The sequence below is a fragment of the Eleutherodactylus coqui genome, chromosome 11, assembly GCF_035609145.1.
Source record: "Eleutherodactylus coqui strain aEleCoq1 chromosome 11, aEleCoq1.hap1, whole genome shotgun sequence".
Taxonomy (NCBI): domain Eukaryota; kingdom Metazoa; phylum Chordata; class Amphibia; order Anura; family Eleutherodactylidae; genus Eleutherodactylus; species Eleutherodactylus coqui.
The window spans coordinates 36,588,363-36,609,211 of NC_089847.1; the positions used below are offsets into that span (position 1 = coordinate 36,588,363).

The 20,849-nt window shown below is 46.4% G+C and overlaps 1 protein-coding gene across 1 annotated transcript in view; it reads right to left on the reverse strand.

Annotated features, from left to right (window-relative positions):
- Nucleotides 1-20,849, reverse strand: part of CBFB (core-binding factor subunit beta) — a 32,415-nt gene that overhangs the window by 10,419 nt on the left and 1,147 nt on the right. Inside the window, exons 2-5 of the mRNA XM_066583805.1 lie at nt 17,909-17,998; nt 16,126-16,242; nt 2,805-2,921; nt 2,522-2,617 (exon numbers count right to left, since the gene is read on the reverse strand). Of these exons, the coding sequence (XP_066439902.1) occupies nt 2,522-2,617; nt 2,805-2,921; nt 16,126-16,242; nt 17,909-17,998 (420 nt within the window). The remainder of the gene's footprint in view (nt 1-2,521; nt 2,618-2,804; nt 2,922-16,125; nt 16,243-17,908; nt 17,999-20,849) is intronic.

Here is a 20,849-nt window from a genome sequence, read left to right on the forward strand (position 1 = left end):
GGTCCAAACCAATCCTGAAATTCTATATCTGAACAGCAGGGGGGGCTGCAATCTCTGCAATACCAAGCGCTGTATTGTGTGAAGTATGCCAAGCTGAAGTCAGAGTTGACACAATGTGGTTAGGGAAGGGGCTGCGCCCGCAGACTTGCGGTAGAGGGAAAGAAAAAATGGGCGGCTGACGCTGCAGGAGCTTTTAGAGGAAAGCTGAAGACATTTGGTTAGTATAAACAGCGGGAGCAGTTGGTTTCAATGAAAGTGTATGGGACTCGGAGAGAAGAAACAGCCTCAAGAAATGAAGGCTTTTCTGCTCAAGAGATTATAAGACGCCATCCTGATTTAACATGCATCTCCAACAAGTCACATACATAACTAATCTATACAAAGGGTTAAATAACTTTGTACATGCATTGCATTACTTATCGTGAACCGAGCAGTGTTATAGACTAGATTACACTCCAGAGCTGCATCCACAATTCTGCGGGCTTCAGAGCTGAAATCTCTCACAGCTTTATTTGCTGGGTCAATGCTAATTTACATTGTAGGAAGTGTGGGCTTTACACCGGGCAGAGTATAAGAACCTGATACAAGACATACTGCATTATAGGAGCTCAGGTAAGTGGTTAAGGGTGTGCCTGCCATCAAGCAGGTCCTCGGTTTCCAATAACAATCAACAGAATAATGAATGCAGCTCTTGAGTACAATACCAGCTGTAACTCCGGCTCAATACAGAAGAAATACTGCAATGTATTCACAAAGTTACTACGGTGGACAAGATATATAGAATGGTATTCAAACGTTTCCAAATGAGCTGCCGTGGGTGTTTCTGAGGAATAACCATTTCTGGCCAATATAGGACTTGTATCACCAGTTTTGCCCTCTACTAGCTGTAATTCTACGTTTTCTATGAGCCCATGGAAAGAGCCTGCTCTTACACTGTGCAAAGAGAACTGCAGATTCTGCATCCTGTCTATAATACACAGAGAAGAGTAATATCATGTAGGACAGTGTATAGCAGTACTGAGCAGTGGAGATGTGAATAACAGTAAATAACTCGCCAGTTAGCTGCAGGCACGTCTGTGTGCGAGTGTCTCTGCGTCTCTCCCTCCTCCTCCCCCACACCTTACTATAGACTTTTATGGGAAGCATGAGTTACCCCTCTTCTTCACTTCTTATTACCTCTTTACTAGAGAGATCATTTGACAACTGGCAGTAGGCAGCAAATTAGAACGGAGACCCCTAGTGGCCAGCACTTAGAGGAATTTCTCAGCACAAGAACATAATTTTATGTAAATTACATGAATGGCACTCTTGTTAAGGCTTATTTACGTGTAATGATTATCGCTCAAAATTCATTCAAACGACCGAAAATGAGCAATAATTGTTACAGGTAAACCCGGCATCGTGCACGTTTCGTTTGAACAATGATTTTGAGGTGAACTCAAAATCCATCGTTCACTAGTGAGAGATAAAGTATCTCTTATTAAACAGCACGCTCTTATCTCCACAGGAGTCGTCAAATTACATTGTATTCTGCTGCGAGCCGACAGCAGAACAATGCAGCTGTGTGCACAGCTGGGCGTGTGATTGATTACACGCTGGGCTCTGCAAACAGCTTCTGGAGGCCCTTTTACCTACAAACGAAGATGATAAAGTATTAATGGCCATTAACACTTTATGCAAAAAGATCGCTAAACCTTTCGGTCGTTTGAAAGAATTTATTTGTGTGTAAATGGGCCTTTAGTTATCACACATTGGCTATGGCCATCACATAAGCATATGTTGTTTGGAGAAAAAAAAAAAGCCAGTGACCATTTAATATATGCATTCTGTTTTCCTCCTCTGTTCAGGGAGCAGAAAAACAGTTGGCTGAACGGTTCCATTGACTGTAACTGGGATCCGTTACAATGTACGGCGAGCAATCCGGAATTTCGCAGGACTATAGTACGCTGCTATTATACCGTTTCCTAGCAGAAATCAGTGATGGAGATTCCAAACCTTCAACACAGATGTCAACAAGCCCCAAGATTCCTGGTTTGCCATGGACTAGTGAGTGTGATTAACCCTTTCACTGCCACAGGCATATGGAACACATCATGTTAAATGTAGCAAGGTTAGGGTTAAAGCTTAGAGTTTGGCATCATATTACCCAGAATCACAGCTCTATAGTCTAGGTACAATACTGTTTGAAGTTGGGGAGCGCCAAGAAAAGTTCTACTTCCTTTTTTGGGGTCTTTGCAAGCAAAGGGTGAAGGGGTAAGGGCCCCTTTCACACGAAACAGTCATCCTACAGATTCTCGCTGGATCATGCAAGGATAGAAGGGATTTTCTTCCAATGCATTCATAAGTGGAGGCAGCTACTATTTCCTACTATCCTAGCGGGATCGGTCCTACCATGCATCCTATCAGGAAGCACACGGCTCACCCCCGGGGTTTGGCACCCACTGCTCATGCACACAAGTAGTAGTTATTATTTCTATGGGGTACTGACCAGTTAAGGGCAGCGTGGTCGTAAAACTCTCACCTCCATTTCCTCCCGGTGAGAGCGATCTCTGTCCTCAAACTCACGGGTTCTCCTGCGAGCTTCCTCGAAGGCCTGCTGCGCCAGAGCGTCCTCGTGCTAGGAGGAAGCAAGAAGAGTAGTCAGCGGCCAACTTTGCTGCGTTTCTTTTCTCCTTCTCCAATAGATTGCATCCAAAACTATTAAGTAACGCTGAGTTCTGATCCTGCTCCCAGCATAGGGACCCTGCACCCAGTGCCTAAAGCCACCCCACACGCCCTTATGCAATGCAATGATCTATGCCAACCTGTGCTCGGTCTTCATCAAATTCTAAGCAGCCCATCCCGTCCAAACGCTGGAGGTCTATCCATCCTCTCCACATGACACAAACACCGTTAAGGATCATTGGAGCCTTTAAATGGACCTGAAACAGAACCAGGGACCCCGTTAGCACCATCCTATATCACCAGCGCATACTTAAAGGGGTTTTCCAGGCAGATAGTATCGATGACCTATCCTCAGCATAGGTCATCAATAGGTGATCGGCCAGGGTCCGCCGCTCAGGACTTTTATTGTGGCGCTGACAGCATGCGCCCGTTCAGCTGATTGGTCAGGGTCCTGAGCGGCGGACCCCGGCCGATCAACTATTGATGACCCATCCTGAGGATAGGTCATCAATAGTATTTGACTGGAAAACCCCTTTAAAGGGAACCTGTCAACCAGGCTCATATCGCATGTTGCTATACTCAAGCAGGGAGAGAGCAGTCAGTCAACATGATGCAACATTATGGCCCACTTCTTTGGCTCAGAACTCCGCTCTGAGTCAAACTTTAACCCTTTAAGGACACAACCCTGTTTTTCTTCCATTAACGTAGCTGGAGAAGAGATTGTTTTTTTGCGGGACGAGTTGCATTTTTCGATGGTGCTGTTTAATGTACCGAAAAACTATTAAAAAAAAAAAAAAAGGCACAATTCTGCCATATTTGGAAGGGTCTTGTTTCTACCGCGTACACATTGCAGCAAAAATGACCTAACTTTATTTCATAGGTCAGTACAATTACTACGATACCAAATTTATATTGTTTTTTTTTTTTTTTGCCATACTATGAAAAAATAAAATCTCTATTGAAAATAACATTATTTTCTGCTGCCATCTTCTGACAGCCAGAACTTTTAGATTTTTTCAGTCGGCATAGTTGTGTTAGAGCTTGTTTTTTTTTTTGTTTTTTTTTACGGGATGTCCTGTAATTTCTATTGGCACCATTTTTGAGTAGATATGACTTTTTGGTCACGTTTTATTTTTTTATTAAGAGACAGGTTTACCCAAAAAACAAATAAATAAATAAATAAAAAATTATGAAGTTGTGTATTTTTTTTTCTGACGACGATGTGTTACTGTGATAGATCGGACTTTTATGGACGCAGCGATACCAAATATGCTTTGAGTTTTTGGTTTTTTATTTTAAATAATCACAAAACGGTTTTCTTTCCCTCAAATTTTATTACCTTTTATTTTTTTTTTTATAATTAATAAAATTTTTAAAAAACTAAATCCCCCCCCCACCCCCCCAAGGGACCATGACTCCTACATTATACAGCGATCTGACAGGCCATTCATCAAGGCATGCCACAGGTAAGAACTGATAGGAAAATAACAGCAAGCGGGCAGAGAGGCAGTTCACATAGACCAGAGAGATCTTTCATAGAAGGGGTAGGGGGCGGTGAGGATACGGCCATGGCTAGGACAAGGAGTGGTTCATCAGCAGCGGGGATCAGGAGGAGACTTGCCGTCTGGTTCCTGAGCGATCACACAGTATAAGAGGAGCTTCATTTTCTCCCTTAATGACATTTTTGCAGTTTGGTGCATCCTGATGGGCGGTTTGTCCTCCTATTTTACACCTCTCTTATTGCACCAAACCATAAACTGCCTGGGACAGGTTATGGAAGGGTTTCCCAAACTCCAATCCTATTGGAGGTCACAAGGATTAGAGTTTAGGAAACACTGTATAAACTAAAGTTATGTGCTAACAGGAGCCGCCTGGCCGAGTCCGGAGATGTGACTATTATACTTGCCTTTTGTACCGGTCCCCATCAAAGGCGCAGCTGCAATGCATCCCGCGGACTACTAGAATGAAATAATGTAGTACCAAGGCTTGGTATTACAGGCAACGTTCCCAGTGAAGTAAATGGGAACTTGGCTTGCAATACCAAGTCGGACCACTGTATTGGGAACGGAGCTGTCACTGGCCCGGCAAACAGTTGATCGTCGGGGATCCTGGGCAGCAGACCCCCACCAATCTACTCAAGGATAGGCCATCAATAAATGGTTTACAACGGGACAACCCAACAATGCTAGTTTCAGGTCATCTATTACTAGTAGCAGTGCACATTGAGGATCAGCAGTCAGACCTCCAACGATCTATCCGTATCCAGTGGATGAGGGAAAGCTGAAAAAAACCATTCCATCCCCGGAATACCGCTTTAAGCAATATGGCTTATTCCCCGTTGAATAACACCTTGTAGAGGGATTTGTACTCTACTATAAGGTGCGAAAATGGACCAAACTCTCGGAAAAACACTTCTTTCACAAAAAGGCAAAAGGAAACGTAAAACAGCAGCTTGTGGATGCAAGCGAGATTAGAGCTCTAATGAGCACGGATAACGGGCATGGAGACCACATGGATCTGGTGACATAGTAAGACATCTGTCCATCCAGTTCAGCCTATTAACCCCCAATGTGGATCCAGAGTAAGGCAAAAACCCCAATTAGGTAAAAAGCCAATTTTCCTCATTTAAGGGAAAACAAATTCCACCCCGACTACAATCTGGCAATCGGAATAATCCTGGATCACCGACCCTTCTGAAGTTATTATTGATTATAACTAGAGTAATAGTAATTACTCGAGTATCGCCATTTTCAACTACATGCCTGCTTGCCCGAAAAGATTCGGGGGCAGGCGGGGAAGAGCGGGGGGTGGGGGAGATCTCTCTCTCCGTCCTGCTCACTCCCGCAACTCATCGCTCACCCCCACCAGCCCCCAAATCTTTTCGGACGAGCAGGCATGTACGCGAAAATGGAGATACTCGTTTGAGTAATTTGCCTTAACGAGTACGCTCGCTCATCTCTACTTATAACATAATATTGACTCGCTCAAGAAAGACGTCCAGGCCCCTCCTACACTCTAATCACTACGTCCTCAGGCAGAGAGTTCCGTAGTCTCACTGCTCTTACAGTAAAGAACCTCCTATGTCGGTGTAGAAACCTTCTTTCCATAGAGGACGCCCCTTTGTTACCGCCAATGGTGGCTTGCAATATTTTTTAGCAATGGAAACCCCCTGCGGTAATCTTGTGATTTTATCTGTGACTTGTGCGCAAAAGCAAGTTATCACGTTGCCTAAATCCTTAGACCTTCAGAACTTTATTGCCATACCCCCCCCCCCACCGCCTGGATACTCGTCTTAGACGTTGATGGAGTTGTTTATTAGAAATTATAATTTTTCTGTACGTGTCCCCAGTGTCCCTCCAAACCCTAATTTATTACTTCTCTAAGTGACTGGTTGGAGTTACACCTCTCTTTACACCAGACGGAAAACTCATCATCCTCCGACAGTGATTAATAGGTTCCGGGAGAGCGGGCTGGTGATGGATCGGGTGTCGCAGCGCGGCGGATTAATAACTAAACAGTAGCCATGTTTTATGACAGACGTGTTCACAATGGGAAAACAGGAGAACAGTCCAGGGGTATTGACAAAGGAGCAGATTTGGGGGTTTAATTACCAACAAGCTACAGAAGAGCGGAACACAATCCGCCCTGAAAAGGGGAAGGTTCAAAGTTTACGCTGTACCGGTAAATTCCATGTCCTGCCGCACCGCAGCGCTGCTTCTTGTTTGCAGATTACAGGAAAATGGCGACACCACAGGAGAAATAGTTTTGAGTTTTCCAATTCATCGTTCAAGTGCAGCGTGAATTCCGGCATAAATTCCAAAAACAGCGGCGCCGTCACAAGCAAATTTACGAGAGGCACAGAAAACCTGTTGGCTACATATGCAAATAGAAAAGTAATGGTCAACCCCATACGCCTGCGCTGCGGCAGAAAATGGATCTTACTGGTATGGCATTTTTTAAATTAACTGTAACTAGGGCTTATTTTTGGAGTAGGGCTTATATTTCAAGCATCCTCAAAAACACAAGAAAAGTCATGCTCCATGCTCAGAAGTGGCCAGTAATCTACAGTAAGAATACCCTGCCGGACATCTTCCAACATCGGAGCTGTATAGTCTTCAATCAGGGTTAATGCCACAGAACGTATGTTTGCGTCCTGGCAGGGTGGTAGTTAACTCAACAGGATGTAAACTTACGTCTTGTAGATGGCACGGGCTCAGAAGTGACCCTGCGCCACCCTGCAGCGACAGCCGGCCTCCAGCTGCAACAGTGGGGATCGGTGAGAAGACCGATCCCTGCTGTTAATCCCTTACCTGAAGCAATCAATGTTGATTGCGGTATGTAAAGGATTCCCAGAGGGAGCGCACACTCCCACTGTGACGTTATCAGCCCTCCGCTCTGTAATCATGGCAACTGGACACCAGACCTTATTGTGAGCGATAACACATTGCATTTCATTGCAGTCAGAGCTGTTCTGGCCCAAGTCCCCTACAGTGACATTAAAAATATAATAAAAAAAAATTTGTATAATATAATATATAAAAACAAACAAAAACACACTTTTTTGCGCACTTTCCGCTCTTTGTATAAAAAACAAACCTATAACTTGGTAGCATCATCTCCATAATGACCTGTACTGTAAACGGAGCACATTATTTATCCTGCATTGCAAAAAAACTAAAAAAAACTAAGGCAAAATGCTTATTTTATTCATTTTGCCTCACAAAAAGAAAAAGTTATAAAAAAAGCCGTATGTCAATCGGATCGGCCCACAAAAAAAAGCAGATTCGGTAATTTGTGCTACATGATAATCACTGTAGAAATAAAAAGGCAGAATTGATATATTTCTCCCGGGAAAATAACATCAGTTCTGGCCTTTGGAAAGCGGAGATGGAAATCCACCCAAAAATTGTTGTGTCCTTCTAGCCAAAATAGGCCCTGTCATTAAGGGGTTAATATTGCACTTTTTACTCGTAACAGAAGAAGCAGAGGACTTGGTCTGACTGACATACTTTACATTTACTACGACCGCATTAGTGAAAATCTGCAGCAGAAAGCCAAGACGTCTTAACCCTCTCGCTGCTGGTAAACCCACCGGGGGAAGGGAGTTGGGGAACAAACCTCCAGTCATTCTGTAAGATCTCATGCAGCGGTTATATATGGGAATATATGGGGTATTAATATCATTCTTATATTGTAGACTTAACGTGGTGGAAAAACAACCATTACAGTTCGGTTATACTTTAAGACTTACCATCTACTAGCAGAGTGCTTCTGGCAGTACTGGATATAATGGTAAAGGTTTGATTTGCAGAACTTGCAGAGAGATCCAGAAAAATCAAGCCGCCCTTAAGGAAGCATGGGTGGCCGAAAATTAATTTAAGCATGCAGATTTGTTTTGTGGACCCTTCGGTCCGGAAAACTAGTGGCAGCATGCTCCATTTTTGTGCGGATCCCGCACGGACGGCTTCCATTGAAGTCACACTGCGGACGCCGCGGGAAAGCAGGAGATTTAAAAAGGAAAAAACTGTAATGCGCATGTCCGATGTGCAGTGCAGCAAACCTGGAAGTGGAGGGGTCCGTGTGGACGCCGCTGCCGGGGGCATACAGGTAAGCATGGGTCACTGACAGGGCTAGATTCCGTGCGGAATCTGACCCGCCCATGGACATGAGACCTTAAAGGGGGCCGTCTGCCATTTTTTCCCCCACTGATGACCTATCCTCTGGACAGATCATCAGCAGTTGATGGACAGGGGTCCGCTGCAGCGAGCCGGATGTTGTCATAAGCGGACAGGTAAGAAAATGCCATCTTCACTCCTATTGAATGGGAGACTCGTGCCAATACAACTCTTCCTGCTACTCCGCTGGTCATGACGTCGCATCCAGTCCAAACCTGGAGAGCAGCAGGAAGTGCCGCAGCAGCACAGCTGTCCTACTGATCCTAATGCAGTGAAGCCGACGGCCGCACCTCCTCCACTGTCCGCTTATGACAACATCCAGGTCCGCTGCACCGGACAACGGGTTGGGCAATCAGCTGATGGGCAGGGGTCCTGAGTGGTGGACCTCCATCCATCAACTACTGATAACCTCATCAGTGGGGGGGGGGGGGGGGGGGAGAGCAGAGAGCCCCTTCAGTGCCCATTTAGGACAGGGGCGTTCCTTGAGCTTATCACACTCCAGCTGAGAAACCATTAGATCGGTACAGTTCCTTTTTGGCGTGACCAAGTTCTCCCAACGGTATCTTCTGATTTGGGAGGGTCATTTTAATAGGGTTGAAAACTTTTTTCAGTATATTAACAAAACTGACATAAAACTAAAATTTACCATCACTTATGGGTCATATGAAAAATTTTTTGGGATGTAACCTTGCAGGTTGAGTGTTATCCATACACCCAAAAATTAACCACCGTACCAAAAGTAACTTTTATCACCCATCCATAGTATAAGTGATAAAAGTCTGATCAGTGGGAGTCTTACAGCTGAGACCTCCCCACCGATCCCGAGAACAACGGTCCCATTCCCCCCCCCCCCCCCATCCCCGCAGTAAAGGAGGAGATTGAATGAAGCAATGACCACACATGCGTGATGCCGATCCATTCATGTTCAATGAGACCCAAGGAGCTAGCCAACCATCTAATGTGCATGGTGGTCTCCCAACTCTATCATGTCCGGAAGAAGTCAGATCGGGCAGTTGGATATAATAATAATAATAATAATCTTTATTTGTATAGCGCCAACATATTCCGCAGCGCTTACATAGACAAGGGGAATACAGAAAGACAAAAGTACAAAAATTACAGAACCACGGTTACATAGTAATCAGTTGATGGAGACAGTAGGGGTGAGGGTCCTGCTCCAACGAGCTTACATACTACAGATAATGGGGTGATACAGAAGGTAAAGGGCTGGAGAGGTGCACCGTATGGCGGAGATGTACACGGTATGGCGGGGTGGAGAGTGAGGGATTCTATACACAGACAATGGTCAGACATTTGGCCGTGTAACGGCAGAATCGGTATGACTGCAGGAACGGTTTATGACGCCTAGCAGGGATTGCAGTCAGTAGGTCAGGGAGCATGTTATCAGGCGGAGTACAGAGGGGTTTGTTTAGGGAATGCGGTATGCCTCCCTGAAGAGGTGCGTTTTTAGAGCACACCTGAAGTTCTGTGAGTCCTGGATTGCTCGGGTAGCCTTTGGTAGTGCGTTCCAGAGGACTGGTGCTGCTCTGGAGAAGCCTTGGAGGCGGGAATGAGAAGTTCGAATTAAAGGGGCGCTCAGTCTGGTTTCATTAGCAGAGCGGAGAGGCCGAGCTGGGTGATGGATTGAGATGAGAGAGGCAATATAGGGGGGCGCTGCGCTGTGGAGGGCTTTGTGGATGAGGGTAGCGAGTTTAAATTGAATTCTGAATTTAACGGGCAGCCAGTGCAGTGACCGGCACAGGGCAGAGGCATCTGAGTATAAACATTTCCGCTGATTTTGTTCTCAAGGGAGCTAAAGAACCACCAGATTGTCTATCAGCAGCTTACTCCCTACCGAGAACACCGAGCACATTTATAAGGGGGCAGAGAAGAATAGCTTTCGGCCGAATGAGCAATCAGGTGACAACTATTGAAGGTGTACAGCCAGACTCGGCCACTACGGCTTCTTTCTGAAGGGCTGCAAGTTAATAACGCAGACCAACAACTGTAGAAGTGATAAAGACATTTATTTAAAATAAAAGCCCCTCTGACTTGGTGTTCCCCATCCCCCCAGGAAGGAGATTTTGGTTTTCCTGCCTCTATGTAGGAAATGCTAAAGACCACAAGATTGGGGAAGGGGGGTCTCCAGACCTATCCGAACGAGGAAGTTGAACGCAGAAAGCCTGAACGTTGTTCTAAGACAACCGGGGAGGAGGAATGGTGAACTGTGTACTACACCGGATTATGAAATAAAGGGGTATTCCGGTGACATTAATTCTTTTGTGACATACATATGGCTAATTGCACATACCCCATGCGGTTAGGAGGTCTACACCCTGTTTCCCTGAAAAGAAGCCCTACCATGATTTTTTGGGGAGGCTTGAAATATAAGCCCTACCCCGAAAATAAGCCCTAGCTGCATTACAGAAAAAATACTTACCTAGCAGGCTCGTTCCCAGTCCTCCTGTTGCCATCCAGGGCTCTGCCGTGTGTCCTGTAGGCATATATATATTCCACAACCCTTCTGCTCGAACCAACCTAAACAACCAATCACTGTTAATCACCCAACCCAAACAACCAATCAGGTTGCAAATCGAGCAGGAGTGTTGAGGAATATAGATATATGCGTCCTGTAGTCCTCGTTTGCCCACAAAAGATCACTTCCTGGTTACTTCCAGGTGCTTGATAAAGTCGCAAGCTAGCGACGAAACGCGTTGCACTGCATTAAAGGAATTTATTTGTAACGGAGGTTACCCCTTGGTTTGTCCTTGCGAGCGTGGGGCGTTTTTCTCTTTTTGGTATATCACTTCCTGGTTACAGGATTCATAAATCCCTCCTCCAGGAAGTGATGGCTCTGACTGGTTCATCAAACTGTGCATTGATTGGCTGAGCAGTGCTGGATGAACCAATCAGCGCCATCCCGTTGTGGAGGCGAGATCTCTGAATTAGCCCATCAATGCCGCGGCTCAGCACATCAGAGCTCCGGAAGGCAGTGGGAGGGACCTGGACTGAGCCTGCTAGGTAAGGGCCCCTACACACTAGCGTTTTTTTTAATGCTGCGATATCGCTGTGTTTTTTTTTATGTGATTGTCAATGGGACTTTCTAATGTTAAAAACGCATCGCACAAAAATCACAAAGCCCAAACCTGCGATTTTTGTGTGATGCGTTTTTAACATTAGAAAGACCTATTGACATTCATGTTAAAAAAACTGAGCTTTATCGCAGCGTTGAAAAAAACACTAGCGTGCAGAGGCCCTGAGTATAATAACGCACCCCCGAAAATAAGACCCAGCGCTTCTTTTGGGGCAAAAATGAATGTAAGACAAGACAAGGTCTTATTTTTGAGGAAACGCGGTAGAAGTCTACAGCATATGCATCGGGCTCAGGAGGCAAGCGCGCTCTATATACGACGGGTATCAGCGGTCTTCGACAGCCAACACCCCCCTGCAACAGCCGTAATCAGAGATATCTCAGATACCGGCTGGTCACCCTTTAAATGTCACTGTCAGTTCTGACAGCGGCATTTAAATGCCCCAAACAGCCCTGGCAGGATATGATTGCGGGGTTGCTGTCCTGGTGTCATTGCAGCCTGGGGCCTTCTAAAGGCCCCCATTTCCGCCTTTATTGGTTGCCTATTAAAACTTCCCAGTGGTAAGTCTTTAACAGACAGACTGTAATACAGTATAGTACAATACCATAGTATTGCATTACACTGTATTAACTATCAAACGACTGCGAGTTCAAGTTCCCTGTTGGGACTTTAAAAAAGGAAAAATGACTAAAATAAAGATTTTTTAATTGTTAAAAAAAATAAAAATTTATCAAAGTTTAAAAAGCCTTTTTCCCCAGTAGTAATTACTCTTTTTTTTTTTTGGTCACTCCATCTCCAAGAAAAAATTGATTAAAAAGTGAGTCTTATGAAGCCCAATAAGGTACCAATAAAAACTACAAGTTGCCCCACAATAAAGGAGCCCCCAGATAGCCCTATTGACGGGGTGGGTGGGTGGGACGCTTTTTTGAAAATGTTAATGCCAGAACAGCAGAATGTGACCTGGACACAGAAGCATCAATGACCCTGGGTTATGAAAGGGTTAAGTTATCCTCCATCTACAGGTTAGAGGAAAACTAGCTGATCGGTAGGGGTCTGACCACTGCGATCCCAACCGGTCACCAGAAACTGGCAAAATGAAGGGAGCCACTGCCTAATCTATTTCAAGGGGAGTGCAGAAAATAGCCATCGATCCAGCGATCGGCGATCTCACTGGGATGAAAGGAGTGGTTTCTGAGGATGCATGTATGCCGCCACTCCGTTCATTTTGCAAGTCTCTCGGGCTACATGGGAACCTCATTTGGTGATCGAATGGGGTCCCGGTGGTCAGACCCCACGATCAGCTACTTATCCCCCATCCTGCTGACTTAATGTCACTGGAATACTAAGCCAGTCTGCCTATTAACCCTTTGCAATCCAATTTAGGATTCAGGATTACCTAGGGGGCTTTCGCTTTTCGCCATTATGCAATGGCTCCTTCTTCTGGCTAGAGCCAGTACTGCGGTGTGGGACATGCTAAAGAGGCACCCGATAACAAAGCAGTCAGTAATGTACAGTAAGAATACCTTGCCGGACGTCTTCCGACGTCGGAGCTGTACAGCCTTTAATCACAATGTCTTTAGACGTCACACAGTGGATTGGAAAGGGTTAAGGGAGTATTAGATCATGAGTAGGATATGGCTTGTACACGTCTAGAGCAGGTAATCAACCCCCCCCCCCATCCCCTCTGCAACCCCCGGACTTTTCGTCCGAGTAATCAGTTACTTGGAAAAAGCAGTGCTCGAGTCCAAAAACACCCGAACCGAGTACGTTCGCTCATCTCTAATAGCCATATAAACATATGGTGGGACTACTACAAAGGGCTTGTAGGGCTTTCCGTAGAAAAGCTGCAAATTTTGACTTAAGTCCCGATTGTGGAAAGAAAAAAAGGGGCAGGGCTTGTCATGAGGGGCGTGGCCACACATACTGACATTTATGTATAATTTACAACAGGAAAAGGCAGAAGTTGTTTTTCCCTGTAACTGGGGCTCCTACGGATGCTGCTACTATGGATGCCCCAGCTACAAAAGTAGAAAATAAAAAAAATAAAAAAAGTTACAAAAATAAATGTAAACAAAAAAAAATATATATTATTACAGAATAAAATGAGCCCCCGCCGATGCCAACCAAAACAGTCACCGTACGCACCCTGTAATCCAAAACTATACAAATTTATATATCAAAACATCCAAAACAAAGTGAGAAACCCATTCCCAATATACTCATTTTAAAAATAAACTGATTTAAAAAATATTTTTTTTAGCTTTTTACCCCCAATAAAGCTAAAAAAAGTCAGTGAAAATAAAAAGATTTAAAAAAATAAATAAAAATAGCCCTATAGGTCACGAAAAAACTAACAAAAAAAATGCAGCAAAAATAATTTTGGTAGCTGAAGGAAAAAAAAAACAAAAAAAACAGGGCATAAAAAAAACACCACATGGTTAAAATCCCTAGAAAGTGTCTGGACCTTAAGGGGTTAAACTGATTGTCAATGGGTGTGCGGGTAAAACTGTGGTTTATCTGCAGAAATGCATGCCCATTGACAATTTGAGAACCGCAGTGGTTTGCGTGCTGAGCCAGCTGCACCTTAAGGCTTTATTCACACGACCGTATACTGGCTGCGCTTTCACGCTCGGCCGATATACGCTTCCCATCTGATGCATTGGTTTACAATGCATCAGTTCAGATGGGCGTATTCCCGTGGCGTAAAAGCACGCACAGGCTGACCAAGATAGCGCATAAGAGGCGCATTCAGGAACTATCTTCCTGTCCGGAATACGGAGCAGCTCCCATAGACTCCTATGGGAGCCTATGGTAGCTGTCGGAGAAGGGAGGTGGGAGGGAGTTTAGCAGCGTGTCTGCTAAGCTCCCACCCCTCCTCTCCTTGCCGGCTGTTTGCCATAGGAGGGGGGTGGGGGGGTGGGGTGGGGGTGGGTGGGAGCTACTTGCTAAGCTCCCGCCTCGTCTGCCCCTTCATATTGCTGGCAGCCGAAGAGGGGCGGAGATGGGGCGGGGGCTTAGCACACTAGCTCCCGCCCTGCCCCACACCCTTTCCTTGCCAAGAGCCGGCAGAAAGGGGAGAGCAGTTTAGCAGAGCTAAACTGTCTTCCCCCGCCCAATGGCAATCCAGGCTTGGAGTATATGCATCGGGCCATCTGAACAGGAGCGCAAATGGCCGTGACACAGCCGACCGAAAATAGCTATGGTCGTGTGTAAGAGCCCTAACTCTGAGATACGCCAGTGACAAACGAGCGCATACTGACCCATTCATGCCTCCATAATATGGACGAGTGGCCCGACCCGACCGGAGAATCATTGGAATCCACGATGCTTGGCGTTTGAGACAGAACTACAAACATTTTGTCTGCAGCCAGTCTGAACCCCTTAACACTACAGGACATACATTTACATCCTGGAGGTTCCGGGTTTGTATTGAAGGGAATGTGGTGTAAGGGGGGGGGGGGGGTATCCTGCTCCATACAATGCGGGTGCCAAAAGTTTCTTACAGCTGACACCCGCTTGCTACCGCTCTGATAAGCAGCACCGCTCATCTGAGCTGTTAACCCTCTAAATGCCACCGTCAATTCTGACAGCAGCATTTAAATGCCCCAATCATTGTTCAGGGATCCCACACTGCCCCCCCATGATGAGATTGTGGGGTGCCGTGTGGTTGCCATGTAAGCCGGGGGCCTTTTGTAAGGTCCCAGGGCTGTCATTTCAGATTTCTTATCAGATTGCGGTATAATGTAAGGCTATGGTATTACATAATCCTGCAGGAGCGATCACAGCATCGCAATGGGGCTAAAAAAAATTAAAAGTAAGTTTAAAAAAGTTTTATTAATTTAAAAAAAAAAAAAAAAGTTGCCATATTTATAATAAAAGAATCTAAATAAAATCCCTAAACATATTTGGAATCGCTGCGTCTGTAAAAGTGCGATCTATTAAAGTAACGCATTATTTACCCCGCACAGAGATCAAACTAGAGTCAAACCGCCAGAAATGCGCTTTTTTTCGTCACTCTGTCTCCAAGAACATATGCAATAAAAAGCGCTAAAAAATATTTTAAAAAAATACATAAAAAACTAAAAATACATAAAACTATATAAATTTGATATTGTAGTATTCGTACTGACCCGGAGAATAAAATTATCGGGTCATTGTTGTAGCATTGTGCACGCCATAGAAAGAAGACGCACCCAAAGTTGGACAAATTTAATTATTTTTCCATTTCACTCCACTTTTTAAAAAGTTTTTCAGTACATTACATGGTACATTAAGTAGTGCCATTGAAAAATACAACTCGTCCCGCAAAAAACAAGCCCTCAGACATCTACACTGATGGGTAAATAAAAAAGTGATGATATTTTAAAAGGAAGGGGGGGGGGGGGGGGGGAGAGAAAAAAAAATGAAACCGGAAAAAAAGAAAAAGAAAAAGTGTGTGTGTGTCCCTAAGGAGTTAAAATTAGGCTCTGACCTCGCCATGTGAGATGCCAATACTTTAGACTCTGCCAGCTACCCAGCACAATACATGACAATTGTCAGGAAGGTTGGATTGGTGTAATATCTGCATTGTACGGTGGTTGTGGAGGGACAATCCCAGAAGTTGGCACATAGACATAAATTAGAGCCCGCGATGCCCCCATATCGGAGCCCTCCTATTAGTATACAGAAGCTCACCCCTCTTCCGAATGACTTACCTTTCCAGTTTCTCTTTCGAAGTCTACATAATCTCGGGTCGGGGCTTGGCGCGGCTCTCCCTGCCAGCTTGCTGGGAAAAACTGCAGCGATAGATTGGTTCCTGTGGCCACGAAAGCCTGAAATAGAGAATCAATAATCAGCGAGACGGAGGCGGCGCAGGAATAATGCTGCCGGGTTACAGAGTAAGCTCTGCTCAGAAAGTCAGAGGAAATTGCTGGGCTATTGGGAGGCGGAAGACCTCAGTTTACGTCCTGGCTAGAGATGGGAAGGCCTGGGGAAAGAATAGAAAAAGAAACTGAAAAATTGGGGAAAAAAACCTTTTTTCCCTAAGCCTTACTCTGCAAAAATTGAAATAAAAAAGTGTGTAGATTACGTTCCTTCCCAATGATGAATGATAAGGTATTCAAACTATAGAACATAAAAAATGGCGTTGGAAAACAACCTGTTTTTTCCCTAATTTTCCTGTTTTTTCCCCCAGGCCTTCCCATCCTAGTCCTGGCAGGGTGGTAGTTATCCCGTAAGTCCTATGGATGGTGCGGGATCAGAAGTGAGCCCACAGCAGGAGACGGCTATGACTGATAACCGGCCTCCCACCGCAATTTAGGTATCGTCGTAATTGTACCGTCCCGCAGAAAAAACGTATTGTATCATTAAGGCCCAATGTCCACGGGCGGATTTTAATTATCTGTCAGGGATGATTTAGTGAATCCTGCACTGAGCAGGGGGACGGACCCTATGGGAGTCCTATGAGAGCTGCCGGCAAGGGGAGGGGGCGGGAGATTAGCACACTAGCTCTGCTAAGCTCCTGCCCCCTCCCTTTGGCAGCAGCTGGCAAGGAGCGGAGAGGGGGAGGAAGTTTAGCAACGCTAAACTCTCTCCCCCCGGCCCAACAGTATTCGGTCTGAATGGGCGTTAAAAAGGGAGATGTAGGCGTGACTTGGTCGCAGCTGCCTCTCGTTCACAGCGATTTACAGCCACGGTGCAGCCGCTGTCACTTGAAAATCGCAGCGCCCGTGTGAATAAAGCCTCAGAGGCAACAGCAGCAAGAGGACATTATACAGTATTATCAAGCAGCGAGAGATGATAAATCATTTATTAGAGCCTTCAGCAGCAGTGTCCAGTCACTCTGCCTCTATCTTACTCTGCAGCTGCTTCCTCCTTCCCTCTCCTCTCCATAGAGTTTCTATGGGCAGAATGTAACCAGATCCCTCGGATAGCATGCATCCCCATACAAATTTTAGCAATATTTCAGACTGAATAATCAGTGCAGGAAGGGAAAAAGGGGTCCATAAGTGGAGAAAGGGCCTTTGATTTTTAACAACATTCTTGTATTACCTTGTACTATCCATTTATGTAAGTTATAGAAGGTATTGTGAAAGCAGCATTTAAGGTGCCCCTACACTTCTAGATAAGCATCCTTCCTAAATCAGGCCCCTTTTTTTTATGCCTGGGATAAAAGCTCAGGGTTTGCTGACTCTTCTTTGAACGGATATCTGTTTAGGGGAGAAAGCCAGGATATGCCCGCCCCCCCCCCCCCAACACATTATATAGAAATATGGACCCCATCAAAATCACCGTCGCCCAGCAAAAGGGGATCCAGTGGACGTAAACAACTAATTAACGAAAGGGGTCAGAGGAGGATGTCAGGAATTGTTCTGATGAAGAGGCGGTGCTACAGTTCTGAATGCCAAAGCAGCTCCACGTGCTATTAGATGGGGGTTTCTAATAAAGTGGCCATTCAGTGTCTCCCCATACCACATCAGGGGTCACAATGAGACTTACGATTTCGGAAGCGGGCCATCCCTGCAGGCATTCTGGGAAACGCCCCTGTCGCTCCTCATGCGGCCGGTCCCTGAATCCGGTGTATTTGATCTGTAAGCCCAAAAACAAAGGAATATAGACATTTGTACATAGTAGGAAGATAATGTTATAAAACAAATCCATTATAAAGCACTTTGTGCGGCAGGTAGATGTGCGGGTCAGGGACCACCTACCTGCACACAGGGCATGTAGAGTAGTCCTTCACGGGTTTCCAGGACAGGAAAAACATATATATTTTTTTTTACAGCCTTATAATTTTATTGCATATAGGGCTTATTTTCAGGGTAGGGTTTATATTTCAAGGCCCAAAATCCCAGCAAAAGAGTGCTATAAAGTCGTGCTACTTTACAGCTCCACAATTGCGACATCGCTGCGAGAGAACGCAGTGCTATCGCACAGAACACAGATGCTGCGATATTGTTTAGATTTTCTCGCGTGAGATAACGTTGTCGCTCGTATGAAAGAGGCCTTACAGGGAGGAGGGGGCACTGTGGCACAGTCTGGTGTGCTGCGGGCACTGTGGCACTACAGTAAACTATCTTTGTCTGTTGATTGCAGCTTAGTAGGACTATTGCGCAGAATATGGGCACAGAGAAGACTGATCACCAGCACCCCAGGGCAAAAAAGAGAATGGCGCACCACAAAGTTCCAAAAGTGTTTGAGGTGGCCGTGCACCACCAGTCTGTGGCCACCCTTCATTCACTTCTGTGGGGTGGACGAAGCGGTTGAGCACATCGCTCTGCTAGCTCTACACACAGTGAGTGGAGCACGCTCACACATCGGCACCGGCGCTCCATGGAACTCGGGGGAGCGCAGTTCTTGTGATCCCAGCAGGTACCAGCGGTCAGCCCCACATCTAGAATGCATCAGCCAGCCTGGGGATCAGTGCTAAACAACCACGGAGAGAAACCCTCTTACATACCTCTACTACCTACATCTCCCCTGCTCATCACTGGTATGTGAGGAGAACCCCATCCCCTCCTCTCTCCATACTACACATAATTACTATCTCTCTATACTACACGCGATCTCCCCCTCCCCTCTCTCTCTATACTACACGAAATCCCCCTCCCCTCTCTCTCTATACTACACGCGATCCCCCCCTCCCTCTCTCTATATACACTAACACGCGATCCCCCCTCCCCTCTCTCTATATACACTACACGCGATCCCCCTCTCACTCTCTATATACACTACACTCGATCCCCCTCCCCTCTCTCTATATACTACACGCGATCTCCCCCCTCCCCTCTCTCTATATACTACACTCGATCCCCTCCCATCTCCCTCTCTCTATAATACCACACGCGATCCCCCCTCCCCTCTCTCAAATACACACAGCGATCCCCCCCTCCCTCTCTCCTATCATACCACTATCAACGCGATCCCCTCCCCTCTCTATATACCACACGCGATCCCCCCTCCCTCTCTACTAATACCACACGCGATCCCCCCTCCCCTCTCTCTATATACCACACCGATCCCCCCCTCCCATCCTCTATATACCACACGTCGATCCCCCCTCCCTCTCTATATACCACACGCGATCCTCCCCCTCCCCTCTCTACTAATACCACACGCGATCCCCCTCCCTCTCTCTCTATATACCACACGCGATCCCCCCTCCCTCTCTCTCTATATACCACACGCGATCCCCCCTCCCCTCTCTCTCTATATAGCCACACCGATCCCCCCCTCCCCTCTCTATATACCACACGCGATCCCCCCCTCCCTCTCTCTATAGACCTCACTCGATCCCCCCTCCCTCGCTTCATACCACACCATCCCCCCTCCCTCCTCTCTATATACCACACGCGATCCCCCCCTCCCTCTCTCTCTATATACCACACGCGATCCCCCCCTCCCCTCTCTCTCTATATACCACACGCGATCCCCCCCTCACCCTCTCTCTCTATATACCACACGCGATCCCCCCTCCCTCTCTCTATATACCACACTCGATCCCCCTCATCTCTTCTATACTCACGCGATCCCCCCCCTCCCCTCTCTATACTACACCTCCGACCCCCCTCTCTCTATACTACACACGCGATCCCCCCCTCTCTATACTACACGCGATCCCCCCCTCTCTCTATACTACACAGCGATCCCCCCCTCTCTCTCTATACTACACACGATCCCCCCCCTCTCTCTCTCTATACTACACGCGATCCCCCCTCTCTCTCTCTATACTACACGCGATCCCCCCTCTCTCTTCTCTATACTACACGCGATCCCCCCTCTCTCTCTATACTACACGCGATCCCCCCCTCTCTCTCTATAGCTACAACACGATCCCCCACCCCCCCTCTCTCTCTCTATACTACACACGATCCCCCCCTCTCTCTCTCTATACTACACACGATCCCCCCCTCTCTCTCTCTATACCACACGATCCCCCCCTCTCTCTCTATACTACACACGATCCCCCCCTCTCTCTCTATACTACACACGATCCCCCCTCTCTATCTCTATACTACACACGAGCCCCCCTCCTCTCTCTCTATACTACACACGATCCCCCCTCCTCTCTCTCTCTCTCTCTCTCTCTATACTACACACGATCCCCCCTCCTCTCTCTCTCTCTCTCTATACTACACACGATCCCCCTCCTCTCTCTCTCTCTCTCTCTATACTACACACGATCCCCCCTCCTCTCTCTCTCTCTCTCTATACTACACACGATCCCCCCTCCTCTCTCTCTCTCTATACTACACACGATCCCCCCTCCTCTCTCTCTCTCTCTATACTACACACGATCCCCCCTCCTCTCTCTCTCTCTCTATACTACACACGATCCCCCCTCCTCTCTCTCTCTCTCTATACTACACACGATCCCCCCTCCTCTCTCTCTCTCTCTATACTACACACAATCCCCCCTCCTCTCTCTCTCTATACTACA